The following is an 18669-nucleotide window of genomic DNA, read 5'->3' as shown; positions in this document are numbered from 1 at the left end:
TAATACAAATTTACACACACACACACACATGCACGCACATGCCAGGAAAGCACTTCATGCTGATCAGCAATTTATTGCCTATTACTGCATATTTTCAAAAACGATGAGCTAAACTTAAGCCCATCAGCCCATATTAGTAAGATTTTCCTTCTAGAGAGGTATAAGAAAGTGGGGAAATTGCAGTGATATGAACACCATGTATTGGGATCTCATAGGGAAAACATCAGTAGATCCAATCATGACTAATAGTTTTCAAATGTTAAATGGTGTTGGCACAACACCAAAGGTGATAGAACTTTTTACTCTGCTAAGTGAAGTATTGTAAATGCTGCAAGGCTGCTGAAGAGTGAGAAAGCATAAGGAGGCATGGCATTTTAGTGGAAGGAAAAGTCACAAAGTAAATGAGCTATTCTTAAAAGCAATCTTTTAGAACTAAGTGCTGGAAAATGCCAGTGTTCTTTGCTGTAAGTAAAAAACCTCACACAGTATATCACAACTTGCAAAAATGAGTAGTTTCATGAACAACTAGCACTAATATTGAAGTGTTTTCTTTTACAGGAGTCTCGCAAATAATAATCTCCAGTCACTTCCAAAAGACATATTTAAAGGCTTGGATTCTTTAACAAATGTGTAAGAAAGCAATTAATTAATCTTTTAATTATACTAGAAGTTTAGAGAGATTATTTTAGAGGACATTCTGAGTCACCATTCAAGCTAGTAGCCAGTAATGGATCTTATTACTGGGTAGAGACTACACAGTATGGGTAGGCATGGTTTTTTTGCCTGCTGTTGTTGAAAATTTGTGATAGTTTTGAATATTCCGCCAGTTATGAAGATAAGTAACATTGTTATTAGTTATGTACTAAAGCTGCATGTTCATTAAGATTTCGTGAATAAGAAGAGAGGATCCATAGGGATGCATGGGAGAGCAAGGCATGCAGGGAAGGTGGAAGATATTTAATGGAGTAACATTTTAATGTGCAAGCAATTCCCGGGAAAGCTATCTTTTATCAAGAAAGCATATGTCTTAAGTAAGTATCCTATACTAAATCTAATTGCAACCAGATCAAAACATCAGCTTGTTTAAATATATATATACACATATAAACTTTTATATGTATATAAAATACCAGTAAAAATACAAAACAGATAAATCTTATAATTGCTTTAGTGAACCAGATCATGTTTTGAATATACCAAATCCTATTCTGATCTGGGCTAATAAGGTCAGAAAATCCTTTGCCTGCTCCCAGTATTAACAAGGTAGGCTGAATCCCTAGGGCAGAGCTGCAGCAGTAGGATGTGGCCATGGCCAGTGTAGCTGGAGCATTACTTGGCACGGCTGATCGTGGCCAGGTGGTTCCACAGTCTGCTCCTGGCATTTGCCTGTTCCTGTACATACGATCAGAAATCTGACTGAAGACAGCTGTAAAAGACTTGAACAGAACTCCTTTGCTTGTGTCTCCTGCAGCCCTAGATAAGTGTGTCTAAAGGAGATAGTGAGTACTGACGGGCTGACCATCAGGTTACATTAATTCCTATTTTGTTATCTAGAATGCTCTTAATGAGAAAGGGTAATCCAAAGGAAATGGGGTCATTAGTTTGGGAGGCTTTTGCGTACCTGTAAACTTGGGGAATTCGATAAAAAATTCTGACTCATCACCAAATTATGGTCTCCTTGATTACCTTAGCATAATTAAATCTGTGTGGTTTCTGGTATGTAGATTCAAGTATGGGTCAGGACAAACTAGCCCAGGAAGGCCTCAAGTGAGAATAAGCAAGAGGGCACATATTTAACAAAAGCCTGTTTTGTTGTTCTCAAGGAGAAATACATTAGCTGACTACTTATTTTCAGTGCATGATTTATTTGTTGTAGAGATCTTAGAGGCAATGCATTTAATTGTGACTGCAAACTGAAGTGGTTAGTGGAGTGGCTGGGCAGCACCAATGCAACTGTTGAAGACATTTACTGTGAAAGCCCACCAGAATATAAGAAGCGCAAAATCAATAGCCTCTCTCCAAAAGAGTTTGATTGCATTATTACAGGTAATGTGCCTCAAAATATTTAATCTTGTTAAAGTCAAAGCTATAGTTTTTCATTCTAGAGCCTGTTTTTGTAGGAATGCTGCATTTTGGGTAGAATTTCTACTAAAATCAATATGAACTCTGCTGGTTTAAGTCTGACATGAGAATCACTTGGGAGCACAGTCCTACATTTCAGTATCTACTCAAACTTTAATATGTTACATAATGATTCGGAAAAGTGGGATGTAAAACAGTACTTTTTATTGAGAAAGATTGAAAATCAAATTGCGGTGCTCCATTATCAACAGAAAAATTGGACTAGCAATGAAATGCTGTAATTTGTAATGAATTGGTATCTGATAAACAGTTGGTTTTTTTCAGTACAGTATGTAAAATATCTCTGTAATTATCATCTGTTGTGTGCACTTTTGCAGAATTTGAAGTCTATCAGTCCCTGCCATACCAATCTCTGTCAGTAGATACTTTCTCATATATGAATGATGAACACGTGGTTATTGCTCAGCCTTTTACTGGAAAATGCATCTTTCTTGAATGGGACCATGTGGAAGTGATGTTCAGGAATTACGACAACATTACAGGTATGAACACTGCTTGACAGATAACATTACAAGAAATTATCCAAAAAGTGGTACTAACCCTGTCTTTTACTTTTCTTTTTATAGGTACTTCAACTGTTGTGTGTAAACCTATAGTTATTGAGAGTCAGCTGTATGTCATTGTTGCACAGCTGTTTGGAGGCTCCCACATATATAAAAGAGATATTTTTGCTAATAAGTTTATAAAAATTCAAGATATTGAAATCCTTAAAATCCGAAAACCCAATGACATCGAAACTTTCAGGATTGCTGAAGACTGGTATTTTGTTGTTGCAGACAGTTCAAAGGCTGGTTTCACCACAGTTTACAAGTGGAATGGGAATGGATTTTATTCCCATCAGTCTCTGCACGCCTGGTACAGAGATACTGATGTGGAGTATCTTGAAATATCTGGCAAACCACATTTAATTCTGTCAAGTAGTTCGCAAAGACCTGTAATATATCAATGGAACAAAGGAACAAATGAATTTGTTAAGCGGTTTGATATTCAAGATATGGAAGATGCATATGCTGTGAAGCATTTCAAAGTGAAAGAGGATGTATACATTTGCTTAACAAGATTTATTGGGGACTCTAAAGTAATGAAATGGGGTGGTTCAGCATTTCTGGATTTACAAAGGATGCCATCCCGAGGGTCAATGGTATTCCAACCACTTCAGATAAATAATTATCAATATGCCATTCTTGGAAGTGATTATTCTTTCACTCAAGTCTATTATTGGGATGCGGAAAAGGCAAAATTTGTGAAGTTTCAAGAATTAAACGTACAGGCACCAAGATCTTTCATACATGTCTCCATCGATAAACGAGATTTTCTCTTTGCTTCAAGTTTTAAGGGAACTACATTGATTTATAAACATGTCATAGTTGACTTAAGCGCATGACACTCATAATTCTGAGATTACATCAGACTTTCTACCGTAAGTGGACAAAATGAACTAAATGCATGATGACTCTCTTATCTTACTTCCAAATGAATGCCTTTAAAAGTTGAGATTGCTAGAACAAAGTATTACTAGTATCTTCATCTTTAATTGTCAAGTCTAGTGGTGTTGGAAGTTGCATTTTTTAACAAAAAGAAATTAAATTAACTGTTCTTTGCATCCACAATATGTAAATATATGTGCAACTGCATCTGTTGCTATAAAGAATATTAAGATGTACTTTTCCATTTATTTATTCACCTGTTTGAAACAACTGCCAAATAAAATGTTTACATTTTGTGTCTTTCACATTCCAAATATTATTTACAGGTGATACTTTTTATTTGTGTATATATTGTACACATATAAAATAAAGCCAAGTAGGCATATTGCCCAATGCAGTGCTGTACTGCATAGAAGATGCACAATATTGAAGATCAGGTGGGTTTTACTAATAACAAGAAGTTCTTGATAAAAACACTGCATTGAAACACAAGCCTATAAATGATCACCTGGACAATCCTTGTACTTATATAAAGCTTCACTGACTTAAACATAACTCTAACCAGAAAAAATAATTTAGCTATCTAGATGTGCTTGCAGGATGAAGGGTTCAGTTATGCACATCTAATTGTAGGATAGGCCTTTGTACTGTGTATGGCTGGATGTGATTTTCTTAAAATTTACAAAGAACTTGGCAGAATGAAAGACAAGGTAAAGGTCTCTTTTTCTTCACCTGATGCTGAAGCAGCACAAAACAAATCTCTTGTACAGCACTGGGGCTGTTACTGTGATGAAAGCTAGAAGCAAAGCTTATTTTCCAGCTAGCGTTATTTCTATAGCTGAACTGTCACACATCACTTGCATGAATTCTGTGTCCTTGTCAAGTCTTTCCACTGTAGTTGCAATTATTTAGTCTTCAATGAATTTATTCCTTATTCTGAATGAAGCTAATGAATAGGAAGTAATTTTTTTCCACTACCTGGCAATGAATCTTAGTTCCAGGTACTTCTGAAATTCAGGGAGCTTTGAATGTGGCAGGATAAATTCAGTTTGTATAGTGTATGCAACTCCAGGGAAGCTAAGAATATCTGTTAAATTGTGCCAAATCTGAATGTGGCATCAAAATCTATTACAAGCTCAGAGTTAAAATAGTCTTTTTGTTTACATACATCTAGTGCACCACTTGAGAGAAACCTACACTGATGCTGAAGATGATTTGATGCAGCTCAGGAAGAAAGCTCAAGTTTATTTTAGACACCTTTGCATTCACTTAAGCTATCAAACATTGTGCTCCAGTGCCATCTTTAAAATATAGACATGAATGCTGCGTTCATTTCTAGACATTTCTACCATTCACAGATGTTGACTGGTGAATGAAACTAATCACACTGTGCATGTCAGCTAATCACATGAGCTGATTAATGTATATTTAGGAAACCAGTCCTAAACAGCATGCTTCTGTAATAAATAATGGAGAGGTTTTTATATTTAATGTTATTTGAAAAGAGAAAAATCGCACCTGAACAATACTACTCTATAAGTTAGTTTTTCTGATGCCTTTTGATCCATAGCTGCATATGCTCTGCTAAGCACTGGGCTTAATAACTACCTATTCCATAAGTATTTACAATGTGAGTAGAAAGATTTTAAACTATGTTTCACAGGTGAAACATCCCAATTTTTTCTTAATAAATACATTTCCAAAAATCATCTTAATAAATAATCTCTATTTGGCAGTTTCCTTTATATGTCAAACCATATTTCCTTTATATAGTTTTAGTTGTTACATGAGCACAATTTCAAACCTCAGATGAATCCAAATAATATTTTTTATTATTTCTCAATGTTGGTGGCACATCTATGATTGCCACCTCACTTTGTCCATTTCTTCTTCAGTGCCCTTTGCCTGGGAAAGGAATGAAATACAAAGTCATGAACCCATCTCCAATCTACCAGCAAACCATTAAGTGTTTTCTATTTCTTCTTGTCTTCTGTTTCAGTCTTTTACTTACGGTCCTGTTGAATTTTGAGCACTGGTTTTGATCTGATTTTTCCCATTATACTTGCCTACATGCATTCTCAATCAAATGATAAAGATAACATCTATGCATCCTTCTCGTTATGAACATATTATAAACATCTGGCTGAGTTTAAGTGGAGTTGGAGATACTTGCTAATCTGCTACCAACATTTATTTACAAACAACATACTGTCTCAGAGTCTTGAAAAGGTTATGTTTCATGGAAATGTATTTCAGAGCCAGCCAGCTATGCTGGCTAAGGCCTATGCTATTGTAATGCTATGATTGTTCTCCTGAGTTACCTCATTCTGAAATAATATGACAGTCTTACAGGAATTCACTGTTACCCCTGGGTTTAAAGGAGGAATTTAAATGCCTGCAAGGGTATGAGTCACTAGAATTTTACATTCACAATACATATAAAACTAGCCATGGTACAGTGGAGGGTAGCGAGGGATCAATCTGCTGGAGAATGCAACTGCAGCATCAGTTTGGTGGTTCCTTCAAAAAAATTTTTCCTGTAGTCAAGCACTAGTGATTTAGGAAGCTCTTATTGCCTATGTCATTTTTGGAAGGTCAGCTGATTACTATAAAATGCTGAATCAAAACCTGTTCTGTTTTGAAAATCCCTTTCTCTAGTCTGTTTATGTCGGGTGGAGACTCACAGGGACAACAGCCAGTTTCTTATTGTGCGAGTACAGCATTTCTTTGTACCACATAAGGAACTGGGGTATTTTTAGAACAGAACTCATAATCCTTAATGTAGAAGAGCGTAGAGGCTCATTAGGTGGCTCCCTGTGCTGTTTCTTCCTACTTTCAGAGACTGGGCATTTTAACAGCTTATCTGAGCATAAGGCTAAGGCCATATTCCATCCTGGTTCTCTGCTCAGTACTCCTTTTGATATCAGTGGAAGAGTCAGAAAAATTCTAGACTAGAACCTTTTATCATATATACATTGATACTTTTTGAAAATGCTGTTTAAAAAAACCCTATTTCTTTCAGCAAAGTCTATGTTACTTGTGGCTGACTGGTTGTCTTCTGTAGTTGTAATGGATTTTCTAAACTCCCTAATTGTTTTCTTTATGACTGAGAGAGTATGTAAGGTACTAAATGTATACAGAAGACAGTACTGAAGGCTATTAATGGGTACTGCTGATCCTTGATGCTGCTTAGTCATGTTAATGTCTAAGAAAAAAAGAACATTAATGGAATAGTATTGTATTCCTACAACTACTTCATTATTTTTTTAATAGAGCATAAATATAAAAGAATATGCACCTCTCTACTTGGGAAGAGATATTTTAAATACATTCAGAATACTTTATACTATACCATGTGTTACTTCTTATTTTGTCTATTGCAATGCCTAGAACTTGCAGGTTTTTTTGTTTCTAGTTATTTTCCATTGAAAAAATATTCCAAAATGCACTTCTCCTACAAAAACATGAATTCAATAAGGAAATATCTTGTTGTGTAAGGTAACAAAACAAACAGATACTTATTATTGGTTTGTGTTTCATTTTAACTTCTCCTAATCATTTTATTTTTTTAACTTTATTTGAAGGGGTTGTAACAGCCACTTGAAGTATGCTTGAGGATGGGAAACAATTATTTGCATAATTAGTAATGTGTGATATGCTTTGATATGTTCTAGTGGGAAGCTCACTAACAGCTGTATTTATGTATATAAGCATTAAAATATATTGTGTTAGCATTCAATGGAAAATAAAGAATATTTAAACTATAGAAGTAACAAAAAGTCCTCAGACTGACAACAGCACCAAGAGAAAGGAGAGAAGTCAGCATGCCCAAAATATTTCAACTAGGAACAGAATATAAAGTCAACAGCAAACCTCAAGAGAGTGAAGTTTTCCCTTTCAAGGAAGTATTTTCCTTCCTGTGAAAGACATAACATGTTTCTCCTCCGTGGGGACCCTTGAAAATCCATATAATCACCCAGTCCTTGCAAAATATAGTAAGAGGCTTACAAGCTTAATGCACTACATCCATGATCTTAATATGTGGAATTTTTTTGCTTTTGACACCTCTGTGCTACATCACTCTCAGCCGTGGTGGCCCAAAGGGAGTGCTGAGCACACTACTGCCCACAGAAGGAGCCACGGCCCTGCCAGGGCCAGACAGAAGTTAAGCCAGGTTCAGCAGATGAAAAATGCAAACCCAAGCACTCAATTCACTCAGCTGTTAATGCCTCCCCCACTGCCTAGCAGGTTTTCTCTCTGATTTGTTACACATATTGCCAACAGTTCCCACTACCTTTCATATGACTGCAAGCCTTCCCCTCTCATTCTTGCTGATCTGGAGACCTAAGCGTGGCAGTAAAGCTGTGATTTAGACTCCTATTGATCAGAATGGCTGAATGTGTTTTTGTGGCTGGGAACTCACCGATAAATGTCGAGGTCTTGGGGAGTTCAATTCCTCCAGACCGATCTGCGGTACACTGCCTGACTTACTGCTAATGGCAACTTTTCTTCCTTACTGATGACTCTGAATTCTAATGGCTGGTGTTACAGGCATGTCTCTGTTTATAGCTCACTTAAACAAAGTGCTCAGAGGCAAACCTAACCCTATTTCTATTCAGGAATTTTCCTGAAATGAACTGTAACTACAAAGACCTCCAGTGTGCTGTACAGAAGTGGTGTTGTATTTGCACTTTGAGACCTTGGACCTTGAATCGCTCCAATTAGTTATGGTAGTGTAATACTTCTGTCTTCAAATTTGTTACAGTAGAAAGCAATTTGCCCCTAAATATGCATATTTATATTAATAGAATTGTTTATTTATACTCCAAATAAACTGAAGTGGATGATGGCAATAATTATGTTACTCTTCCCGATCTCCCATTCATCAAATCAATTTTTGAATTCTCAAAAGTTGTTTTCAACTCAGCCTTACTTTATTCTTCCTACTGAATTATTTCAATTGAAAAAGGACTTTCTGACCCATTCTCACTTCCTGTTCGAAGGCCTGGATAGCGACAGCAGTATGTTAGTAAGTTGTCAACCTGCCCAGATGGTGAGCATCCAAAAATGCTGAAAGAGCTTCAGAATAAACAGGCTGTTCTGCTAAGAATACATAGTCCTTCATTAAAAACCATTTATGTACAAAAGAACTAGAAAGTAACGAATATTATGTCTATTTTTATAAAAAGTTAATGAATTAGCCAGTGGGATTTCAAACCAGTAAGATCCACATTTATCTGAAATTATAAATGAAAATGGAAGTGTAAAATTTCAGGAGAAATTAGGTAACTAAGCACGTGGGACAGGCTGACTAGTGAAGTTGAGAGTCCAGAAATGCAAAATACTATACATAGGAAAGAAATGCTCGCAAAGTTTAAAATTAGCAGTAAAGAAAGTCAACTTGACATTCTTGTGAACAACTCAGAATGATACTGATCTCAATGTACAGCAACAGGAAAGAGCAAAAAATGCTACCACATGCAGGATAATAGGGATAATACAACACTACATGTCATGGCAAATCACTGCTGTTGCCTTATTTGAGATACTGCATGCAGTACTAATGTAGCATCTCAAAAAGCTCTGCAGGGTTATTAAGGACTCAGAGAGATGTGGAAAAATTCATTGAAGGTGTGGAACAAGATGGCACTTGACACTATCAAACCCCAAGCCATAAGCCAAAATACCTTCCCCCACAAATTAAACTGTGGCATTCACTGTCATAGGCAGTGACATAGGGGACAATAATACAGCATTCAGAAAGTCAAACACGGATAAATTGCATAAAATTTTTTATTCTATTTCTTTAGTACTGAACAAAATAGCTCTTTATTAGTGAAGAGGAGAGCCTTTGCACTTGTCAGAAACATCTGGCTGTAACCATTTTGGATGAAAAGCCAAGCAGCTGGATAATGAATGTGCTCCAGTGTTGCATTTCCTATTTTCAGTTCTTGAGACATAGTGCTCAGAAATTAGCTCAACTTTATTGCTGAGGTCCACAAAACAACATAAATAAGATGTACATGTGATAACCATTCAGAAGCATTTACAATACTGAGAACGTGAACGTTGATAAAATCTGTAAAATAACAGCAACATAATTCCTTGAAATTATGTCAACAATTAAAAAAATTTGGCAAACAATTTGCAAGCATTTGAGAATTGCAAGTAATTGCACAACTTAGGCTGGCTACAGCTATGTAAGTCATGACTAAAGTAGATTCCCATGGGAAGAATAGAACTCAGCTTTTTTATAAACTTATTATTAAGATTTGAATATTAGAGCTGTAGGAATATTAGTAGCAAAGTACCTTATGATTAAGCAGGTAATAGTATTGTCCTGTGAGGGAGTAATTTCTAAACCACAGGAACAAATCACCAATTTTGGAAGAACAAACAAACAAACAAACAATTTCTATTGTCACAATTTCCAAATAACTGTGTAATTTGAAGCCCTTATCCTGGTCCCTTTTGTCCCTCATATACAATAACATAAAGATACTGCCCATTCAGGAAAAGCACCGTAAATATGTTGCTCCAAAGTGAAACAAAGGAAGAAAAAGGATATATCTGGAACAGAAAGTTTAATTGCATATGTGAATATCTAAATTTTCTGATATACAGATTACTACTAAAAATAAAAGATCTTTTTAATGTATACACTTGAAGGCATTAGCTACCTGGATTATAGATTGCAAACACAAATAAAAATCCACTGCTTCTAAATAATTCATATGCACTGACATAAGTCCAGTCTTAAATCCTGTCTTTAACTTCTCCTTAGCATTATTTAAGGTAACAATGAGTCCTTCAAACTCAACTCACTTCAAAGCTGAGACCAAGAAAACATATCTGGTACCTAGCAACTCTTAGAAAAGCTCTGCCTTTTTATACAGGGTTCTGGAGTATGTCAAACTGCAACAGCACTATGATAATCATATTTTATTTGCTTGAATCAAATTGGAAATGAATGTTTGTTACAAAATTACAACTCATTTCAGAATTTCTGTAAAATAGCTTTGAGAGCAGTGACGATATCGGGGGATCTAAGAGTAAGAAAAAAATGAAGCTAATTTCAACTGCTCATCAAAAAATCCTCTGGGTGTGGTTGTGACTTCATCTAAACGTTGTATAAATGCAATTAAGTACAGTTGCAAAATAATCAGTTGAAGAAATGGCATGAACTGCAAAGTGTACCTGACAAGACCATTATAAATAAATTATGCCAGAGCAGCATCAGTCTATACAGAGTGACAGAGCTCCCTCGAATCAGTAAATTGCAAAAGTTCTTTCTTCTCTGAGAATACCACAGAGCAGGCAGCCCAGAAGCTGCCCTGGGACGAAGGGAGTGAGCTCCAATCATCCCTCAACAGAAACATTTTCCTTGAAGTACAGCCACGGACCAGAGGCATTCCTCCCAGTGACAAGGACAACTCAGCAAGGTCTTGAGGGCAGCAGCTCGTGCATGTCAGAACGTTCGCGGTTTTGCTGGTATTTCAGAGGGAGTAATCAGCCTGTGTGTGTCATCAAACCCGAGCTCACTTAGCGTCCACTTGCTGGGCAGCCAGGAACAGATTGCAGAGGTCAGCACACGCCGCAAAAGCTTGGTCAGCCCATTCCTAGGGGGCTGCCACTCTGGCACTGTTCACAGGATCTGAGCTAGCTGAGGTTATAGGGACATAAAAATAACCATTCGGAGTTAGACCTGGGTTTGTGTGCTCCAGTGTCCTGCCTACTTGGACAGAAGTGATGTTTATTAGAAAACCCAACAGTATGAGAATTACAGCACTTTGATTTCCCAGTATAGCCTCAGCCTCCAGCAAGAAAGGAAAAGAAACCCTGCGTCTTGCCTTAAGGAGGTTTCTTGCGGACAGCAAAAGGCTAGAATAGGTATATCCCTCATGCAAGGCAGCAGCAGGGTTTTTGCTCTAATGAGGAATGCTCTTCTGCATTGCGGCTCCTGGAGGTAATGAAGGAGCACTGACTCAATTAAAAAATAATGAAAAAAAAAAAAAAAAAAAAAAAAAAAGACCCCACTTATATCTCTGACTCTGACAAAGGGAAAGGGCTTTAAAATCTGTCTTGCAACGTTTTCTTTCCTTACCAAAAGGTGGAGTTGCATTTCAGATTACTCCTCTTTAAGCATACTAGTACAAGCAAACTGAGAGGAGCGAGCATTGCACCAGATTGTTGGAATAAGGTGAGAGGTGCACAGGCTGAATCATGTTAGTGTTTCATATGTTTATCATGTGTCTATATATAAATACCAAACACAAATATGCTTTATATAGTAATGTAGCAATATAATAAATCATTCACATATATAAGAACATATAAATGTATTATAGAGTCCAGTCAGTACTCTAATATTGATCCATCACCTGTGACAAGGTTATTTACATTTTATGTAAATTTTTGAGGAAAAGTAGAAGCTAATGAAGAATAATCTCCTTCAAGTAAGGAATATAAACAATTTCTTAATAATTCATAGGAGTGGCAAGTAAGGAAACTTCCCCCTTCTTGCCCCACAGAGCAGCCCCAGGCAGAGAGCTTACAGAATAGGAAACACACTGTGTGAGTGCCAAGAAATGCAGCTGATTGATAGTTCTCTCCCTTTCCACAAAGAGAAACTATACATTCAGCCATTTCTACTGCTGTAAAGAGTCAGTTAAAGTGACAGTGACAAAATATAATAGAACAAATTATCTTCTTTTCACAGTCACAAAGGGCATTATAGGACAGAACAAAATAAGACAAGCAAAAGTGGCAACTATGAGCTATTTGCACTTTCCTCCACTCCTCCTTGGGAGCTCTGACTCCCAATGGCACTCAAGCTGTACTTCTCTTTTCTGATTTTTGTACTGTACTGCCTGTCAGAAAAGAAATCTCTGGAAAGTTACCACCACAAACTTTAAAGTTACATAATATTTTATTTCTCTTTTTTTTTTTTTTCTCTCCATGGTGCTGCATTCTATGAAGAAGAAAGGAATACTCTTTCTTGTCTGCTACTCATTCTCCAAGTAATTTAGAAGGAGTATGCATTTAATGATTACATCATTTCTTTTCAAGCAGGTTGCAGAATGGTAACTGATAACCTTCTGCCTACTGTTTTTTCTATCTGTGTTTCAAATCATATCTGCCCTTCCCTCTTTCAAGCCCTTTGGCTTTAGTAGCTATGTTGAACAAGCTTTTATAGTCATTTCAGTTATAAATACTGGCAACTAAATAACAGGAAAAATGATTTCCAAGAACCTCTCCAAGGGAGAGGTAAAAAAATCCAAGAAAAGTTATCAAAATTCCCAAATATGTTTTATTGAAAGATCCAGAAACTGGGATAGATTTGGGAAAGAATTTTAAATGAAAAATATGTTCAGGACTTATATTATTGAAACATCAATTTTAGGTATTTCAAAACAAAGCACTGTATTTTGGAAAGATGTAAATTTAAGTAACTACTAGGAGGAGATGCTTACCAGAAGCACCTACCCAGGGCAGTGCATACATAAATTTTAGCATGCTCATTTCTTCTTTTTCATAATCACATGCCATCAATTTTTGAATTGTTTTCTGGATTCCTTTTAAAATTTCTTGTATTTTCCTTCTTCTTCTTCTTCTTTTTTTTTTTTTTCCACTGCGCATCTCTGTATACACTGACTGACCTTAATCTTTATGAGTAAAAACTTATTCAAAGGAAACAGAGCTTTACTCATTTTTATGGCTAGTAACTCATAACTCAAAATAGTATTGACACATCAAGAAATGCAGTGAGGGAAAGGGAACAGGCCAAGGTTGCATTCACTGCATAAATGGCTCCAATAAACAAGTGGAATTGCAGGAATTCCTGTGCTACAGTGAATCCATATTCCTCTAGCATTAAAAAAAACAGGCACTTTCCTGGAAGTTTTTTATGTATAGTGAGTACTCAGATACCTTCAACCCACCAAATGAGACAATACACCTGAAGAAAACCCCACCTACAACTCTTTTGCCAGAAAGGAGATTTTTCTAAATTCAGACTTTCACACTGGTTGCCTTGCCAAGTTTATATTAAAAATATAGATTCTCCTAAAGAAATAGAAGTAATAGCCTTGTACATGTTTTATCAAGCACTGCCAGTTGGAAACATTAAGAATTCTGTTCATTACCTGCACTGTATCACAGCATAAGCTAAGAACATATCCGTGTGTGTATGCTCCTGACATGAAGGAGTTAGACCTGAGAGAGAAGCACACATGGTGTGTAAATACACATTTACTGTTAAAAACCCCTTTCATTGAGATTAGCATGATATACTAGTTATGTAACAATCTATAAAACTTCACTGCAGTACAACAGCAAGTGCTGCTGCTTCCTCAGAGTACCAGGCCAAGCCCTGAATGCCACCCACCACTACTGTGCTTTACAAAACTTACAGTGTTTTGGCCTGTGGCAAATACAAATGGTCCACAAAACCAGTACTACTGTTCATTTTCTTTTCTAACAGTGAGTTACTAAAGTTCACTCTGTTGGTTTGCTCAGATGTTTATGTTCTTTGGTGGAAATAAAATGATAAAGAAAGAGAAGGAATCAGACAGATTTTTCATTAGGAGATTAAAAGAAAATATTTTTTTCTCCAGGATGTACTGGAATAACAGCCTTTTCCACATGCTTAAAGAGAACAACAAAACTACATAGCTTTTAAAATTTGAGGATCACCATCTAAATTTCCATAAGCTCTCCAGACACTTACGTGAATACAAGAATTAAACCACTATGGTCTTCAGAGTACATAGGAAATTATTTTTAATTTATCCTTCCAGGAATACTAGCTACAGAGACGTGATTGCTTAGTGAGCAGTGCAGTTAAGCCATCTGAGGACAGAAGCCTCTGAGGACAGAAGCATGACCTTTATGTGACCAAAATCTGCTAAGCAGTATACCTTTAATATGGGACTGAAAGCACCCTAACAAGTATAGAAGAAAAATTTGAATATTCTCCTGCGTATTCATTATTTTTCAACTCTTCAGAAGTAAAGAAAATTAAATCTTTCATTCTGGAAACCACAGATTTTTTTTTACTTCTTACTTCTACTGAATCTACCTATCTTAATATTTTCACTCTCCTGAAGAGCAACTGCTAATAGTTTAATCTGGAAAATGCAGTTAAAAAGAGCCTCAGGATATCTCCATTATATTGACTGTAATTGCAGGATTCCTTATTATTTCAATGTTCCACCCCATCTCCTGTTTCGTAGTACTATTCATTACAACCACCAACTCAGGAAGAAGAAAACTGTGATACTTGGAACATACTGTGACACAAGATTAAAATGTTTGTCTAACAGTCCTATATATACACGTGGAAGTAATTTGTGGTGATGGCAAAAATGAGAATCATTCACCATCCACCTTAACAGAGAAGCTGAAAAATACAGGTCTCTTCTAACACCAAAAATGGACATAATCCCCACTAAGACAGACTGGAATTTTGATGGGAAGGCAGGAGCTCATATGGACTACAGTTTCACTGGGCTCCAAGACTACAAGTGTTCATTAATTTTAAACACAACTTCTGTTTTTATTTATTTTTTAATGTGTGATTGAACGCAGGAACATGTTGCCCAGGGAGCTGGTGCAGTCTCCATCATTCAAGATATTCAAAATCCTGAGAGAGAGCGTCTTGAACTCTAGCTGACCCTGCTTTGAGCAGAGGGGGTGGAGTAGATGACCTCTCAAGACACCAGATGTGCCCATCAACCTCAGCTATTCTGATTCCCAAACTCGGGGTTGGACAGAAGTTTGAATGAATGACTAGGACAATGAAACTCCTTGGTGCTGCAATAATCATCTGTTTTATGGCACTTGGGTGCAGAGGTAAATGGTTATCACAATGCACTTAAGAGTTGGATCCATTTCAGAAGCTGAGGAAATAATCCTTATCTGTTTTTTTGTTAAACCTTTTCAGAAGGAAAAGAAACCATGCAAGTTTATTACTTCTTTTGTTACTTTCTTTGCATTAGTCTATATTTCTTTGGATGAACGTTTTGCTAGACAATTTAAAAAATTGGTTTTACAGAATTGGCATTTTTACAGCATAAAAGCCATTAACATGGACTACTGTTTTGATTTAAATCTACTACTTTCATAGCTTAAGCAGTACGTAACAGTGCTGACACAGCTATGTTCAGATCAAACTGGGGTAGATGTCACCAGAGTGTTCCACGTGCAGTACCAGGAATCCAGACATCTTTCCTGCTGGAGCTCTTCAGAGCTCTTAGTGCTGCCCTTAGGAGAGGTGAGTAAGGGCCAGGTCAGTACCAGGGCTCCTTCAGTTTATATTTAGTTCTCACTAAACCGCCAAGAGCTGCAGCGTTCCAAAAAGGCTTATTAGAATGTATCAGTGGTGGATAAAAGAAATTATGTGATAGTGGATAAAGTTCTTATAATCTCTTAGAAAAGTCCCACGGTTCTCCACAAAACTTACTTAATTGCTTTGTCATTTGTGCTTGTTAGTGTTTCTGGAAAGCCACTCTGAGGAGTGAGAAACAGCATTTGCAGGGGGAGAGATGGAAACCAAAAAAAAGCGTCCCTTACCAGACACACAGATCAAGACCAGTGAGTGACTCATTACAGGACTTTAAAGTACCTGTCAGGCCTGTATCTTAACCTGCAGTGGATTACCGGCTTGTTCGTGGCATTTATAATGAAAAAAAACTGTGCCTAAATTCTGGAGGAGGATATTCTTCCTTTGGAAAGAGCAACCTCAGAAAGCTCCGTGTGTGGAGAGTGGTGACTGTGCAGGAGGTGGCTCACTTTCTCACTTATGATATTATGGATACTAAATAAATGCCATTCTAGCTGGTTCTAGGTGCAGTTTATTTTCAATGATCAAATTGCCCAAGTTTACTAAAGCCCTTTCTTATGGAGTTTGCACTCAGCAAAGGTATTATAGGTGATGTGCTGGAGAAAGGAACAGCTAGTTCCGGGCACAGTATTACACACATGAGACTTAATCTGTACTTGAAAAAGCTGCATAAGACATTGGCTTGTCACATTTATGCAGGTACTTAATTTTCCAATCTAGGACAGCATGAATGCAAATTACATTTGCCTGCTGGTTAGTTTGGGCAGCTGCAACTGCTCTGTTTCCTTGTTCAGAGAAGAGTGTTGTACTTTACAAGGAGAACTTGGAAGCTCTCAAGCTGAGACAAACCTGGCAGTTTGACCAGGAGCAAACAGAACACTTCATGTATCTTGGCATAAACAAACACTGCCCTCAGATGTTCCCTTTCAAAACCAGACACGGAGAGGTACGGAGGAGGTTGTTGCAGTTTCTTTGAAACTCTCTACAGCTCAGTACTTGGTACTGTGGCACTTAAAAAAAAAAATCTACTATTATAAAATAAATATATAATCTGCTTATTTTAACAAATAGCCAGAAATCGTAAGAACTCACTAAATTTTTATGCATCTGTACTGTGGACCATGTTTGGGCTCTGGTTTTCTTCACTGAAAACTTGAGTTAGCCAGCTGCTTCTGCTGTTACTGACTCCAGAGGCAACTCACCCAGGGAGTGTACAGACAGCCACAAAAATTCGGGTGGGTAGGCTCTGCTGCACCCCCACTGCCCACGGGATGTGCCAGACACCTGTGGGATGTGTCTGAGACACCTGTGAGATCACCAGCCCGGGGTGGGGGCTGAGAGAGAATCCCCACTGCCCTTCTGTCAAAACTTGTCTGGGGAAGGACAGCTCCAGCTTTGTGTTGGCGATTCACGGAACAGTGGCCTGTGAAAACCACCTTGGAGTGCAGAGGAGTGTAAGTTTCTTGCGAAAGCAGCAGGCTGCCAGGTCTATTTCCACCTCCCTTTCTAAATTAAACCAAATTCTGAGTAATAGAGAAGTGCATTAAGAAAAAGTAACTTTTTAATTAAGAGTGTCTGTTTGGAAAATTTTTCATCTCCAGAGGAAAGATTTAGTAAAGCTTTCAGTATAGACTTTGTAGAGAGCTATGTTGATAGGAACTGTAATACAAGTTGTTTATAAACACTGCAGCATATGTTTATTTATTTTCTTGTTTTATAGCAAGATAATGTAAATATTTAGAAATAATTCTGAGTCCAATGCAACCTTATTAATTGATTTATCTTATTTTAATAATTGATATAGCACATCTAATTTTTAGTTAAGAACAATTTGTGAAACAGTTCTGGTCATATTAATCAAATGCTGGCTCCATGATAATGAAATACTTACAGCCTCTGGTGGGTTAGTATGGACTATAAATGTGCTAAATTAGAGACACCGAAAGCCTGAAATAGCTTTTATGAGGTAGCTTGAGGGAAAACTTAAAATCGTTTGTATTAAATAGCTTTTATCTACCATTTGGCATCCATTTTGCTAAAGCTGTAGATTACATTTCTCTTTGTTAAGATAAAGAAATAAACAGATTAATTTATTCAGCTAAAAAATTAATGTGAACATAAATCTTTCCTTTTAACAGAAATTCCTCCCATTTTAATTATTGATAACAGTTCAGCTTGCTCTAAAGGGAAAAAAATGTAGCATTTTAAATTCATTCTGCTTCTTTTACTCTGAACTTTTTCATGAGTAAGGAAAAAGGGCTCCTCCTGGTTTTGGTTTTCTCTCTGCCCTTTCCGACAGGCATAGGCGGCATTGTTTCCTTTGCGAAACCCTACGGGAAGGTGGCTGAATGATTTCTGTACCCTGCTAACAATCCTGACTGACCTGCCCACGATGTTCCCATGTCCCTTTTGACCCCAGAGGGGTCAGAGCTGCCGAGGCAGCAGCTCCTGCAGGGAGCGATGCTCTGCCCGGACCCACCGACACGGCAGCACCGGCGGGCCCAGCGGGGCCCATCCCGGCTCTCCAGGGCCGCGGAGCCCGCTCCGGCGGGAATTGTCCGTCCCGTCCAGCCGGGGCTGCGGGGCCACAGCTGTGGGCCCGGCTGGGCTGGGCTGGGCTGGGCAGAGGGGGGTCAGTGCTGCGGACACACACACACACACACCTCGCTGCTTTCACTCTGGGCGCGCAGATGACGCTACAACGCCCCTACAACAACTTCTCGTCACCTTTTCCCAGTGTTTTATGTCCTCTGCTCG

The 18669-nt window shown here is 37.6% G+C and overlaps 1 protein-coding gene across 1 annotated transcript in view; it reads left to right on the top strand.

Annotated features, from left to right (window-relative positions):
* LGI1 (leucine rich glioma inactivated 1) overlaps nucleotides 1-3838 on the top strand; it is a 28529-nt gene extending 24691 nt beyond the window's left edge. The window contains exons 6-9 of the mRNA XM_083866953.1: nucleotides 559-630; nucleotides 1877-2046; nucleotides 2460-2624; nucleotides 2709-3838. Of these exons, the coding sequence (XP_083723079.1) occupies nucleotides 559-630; nucleotides 1877-2046; nucleotides 2460-2624; nucleotides 2709-3526 (1225 nt within the window). The 3' untranslated portion in view covers nucleotides 3527-3838. The remainder of the gene's footprint in view (nucleotides 1-558; nucleotides 631-1876; nucleotides 2047-2459; nucleotides 2625-2708) is intronic.
* Nucleotides 3839-18669: the final 14831 nt, after the last annotated feature.

Source organism: Zosterops lateralis, assembly GCF_965231275.1.
Source record: "Zosterops lateralis genome assembly, chromosome: 8".
NCBI classification, from domain to species: domain Eukaryota; kingdom Metazoa; phylum Chordata; class Aves; order Passeriformes; family Zosteropidae; genus Zosterops; species Zosterops lateralis.
The sequence above is the reverse complement of the archived record's forward strand: the minus strand, read 5'-3'. Positions and strand labels throughout refer to the sequence as shown.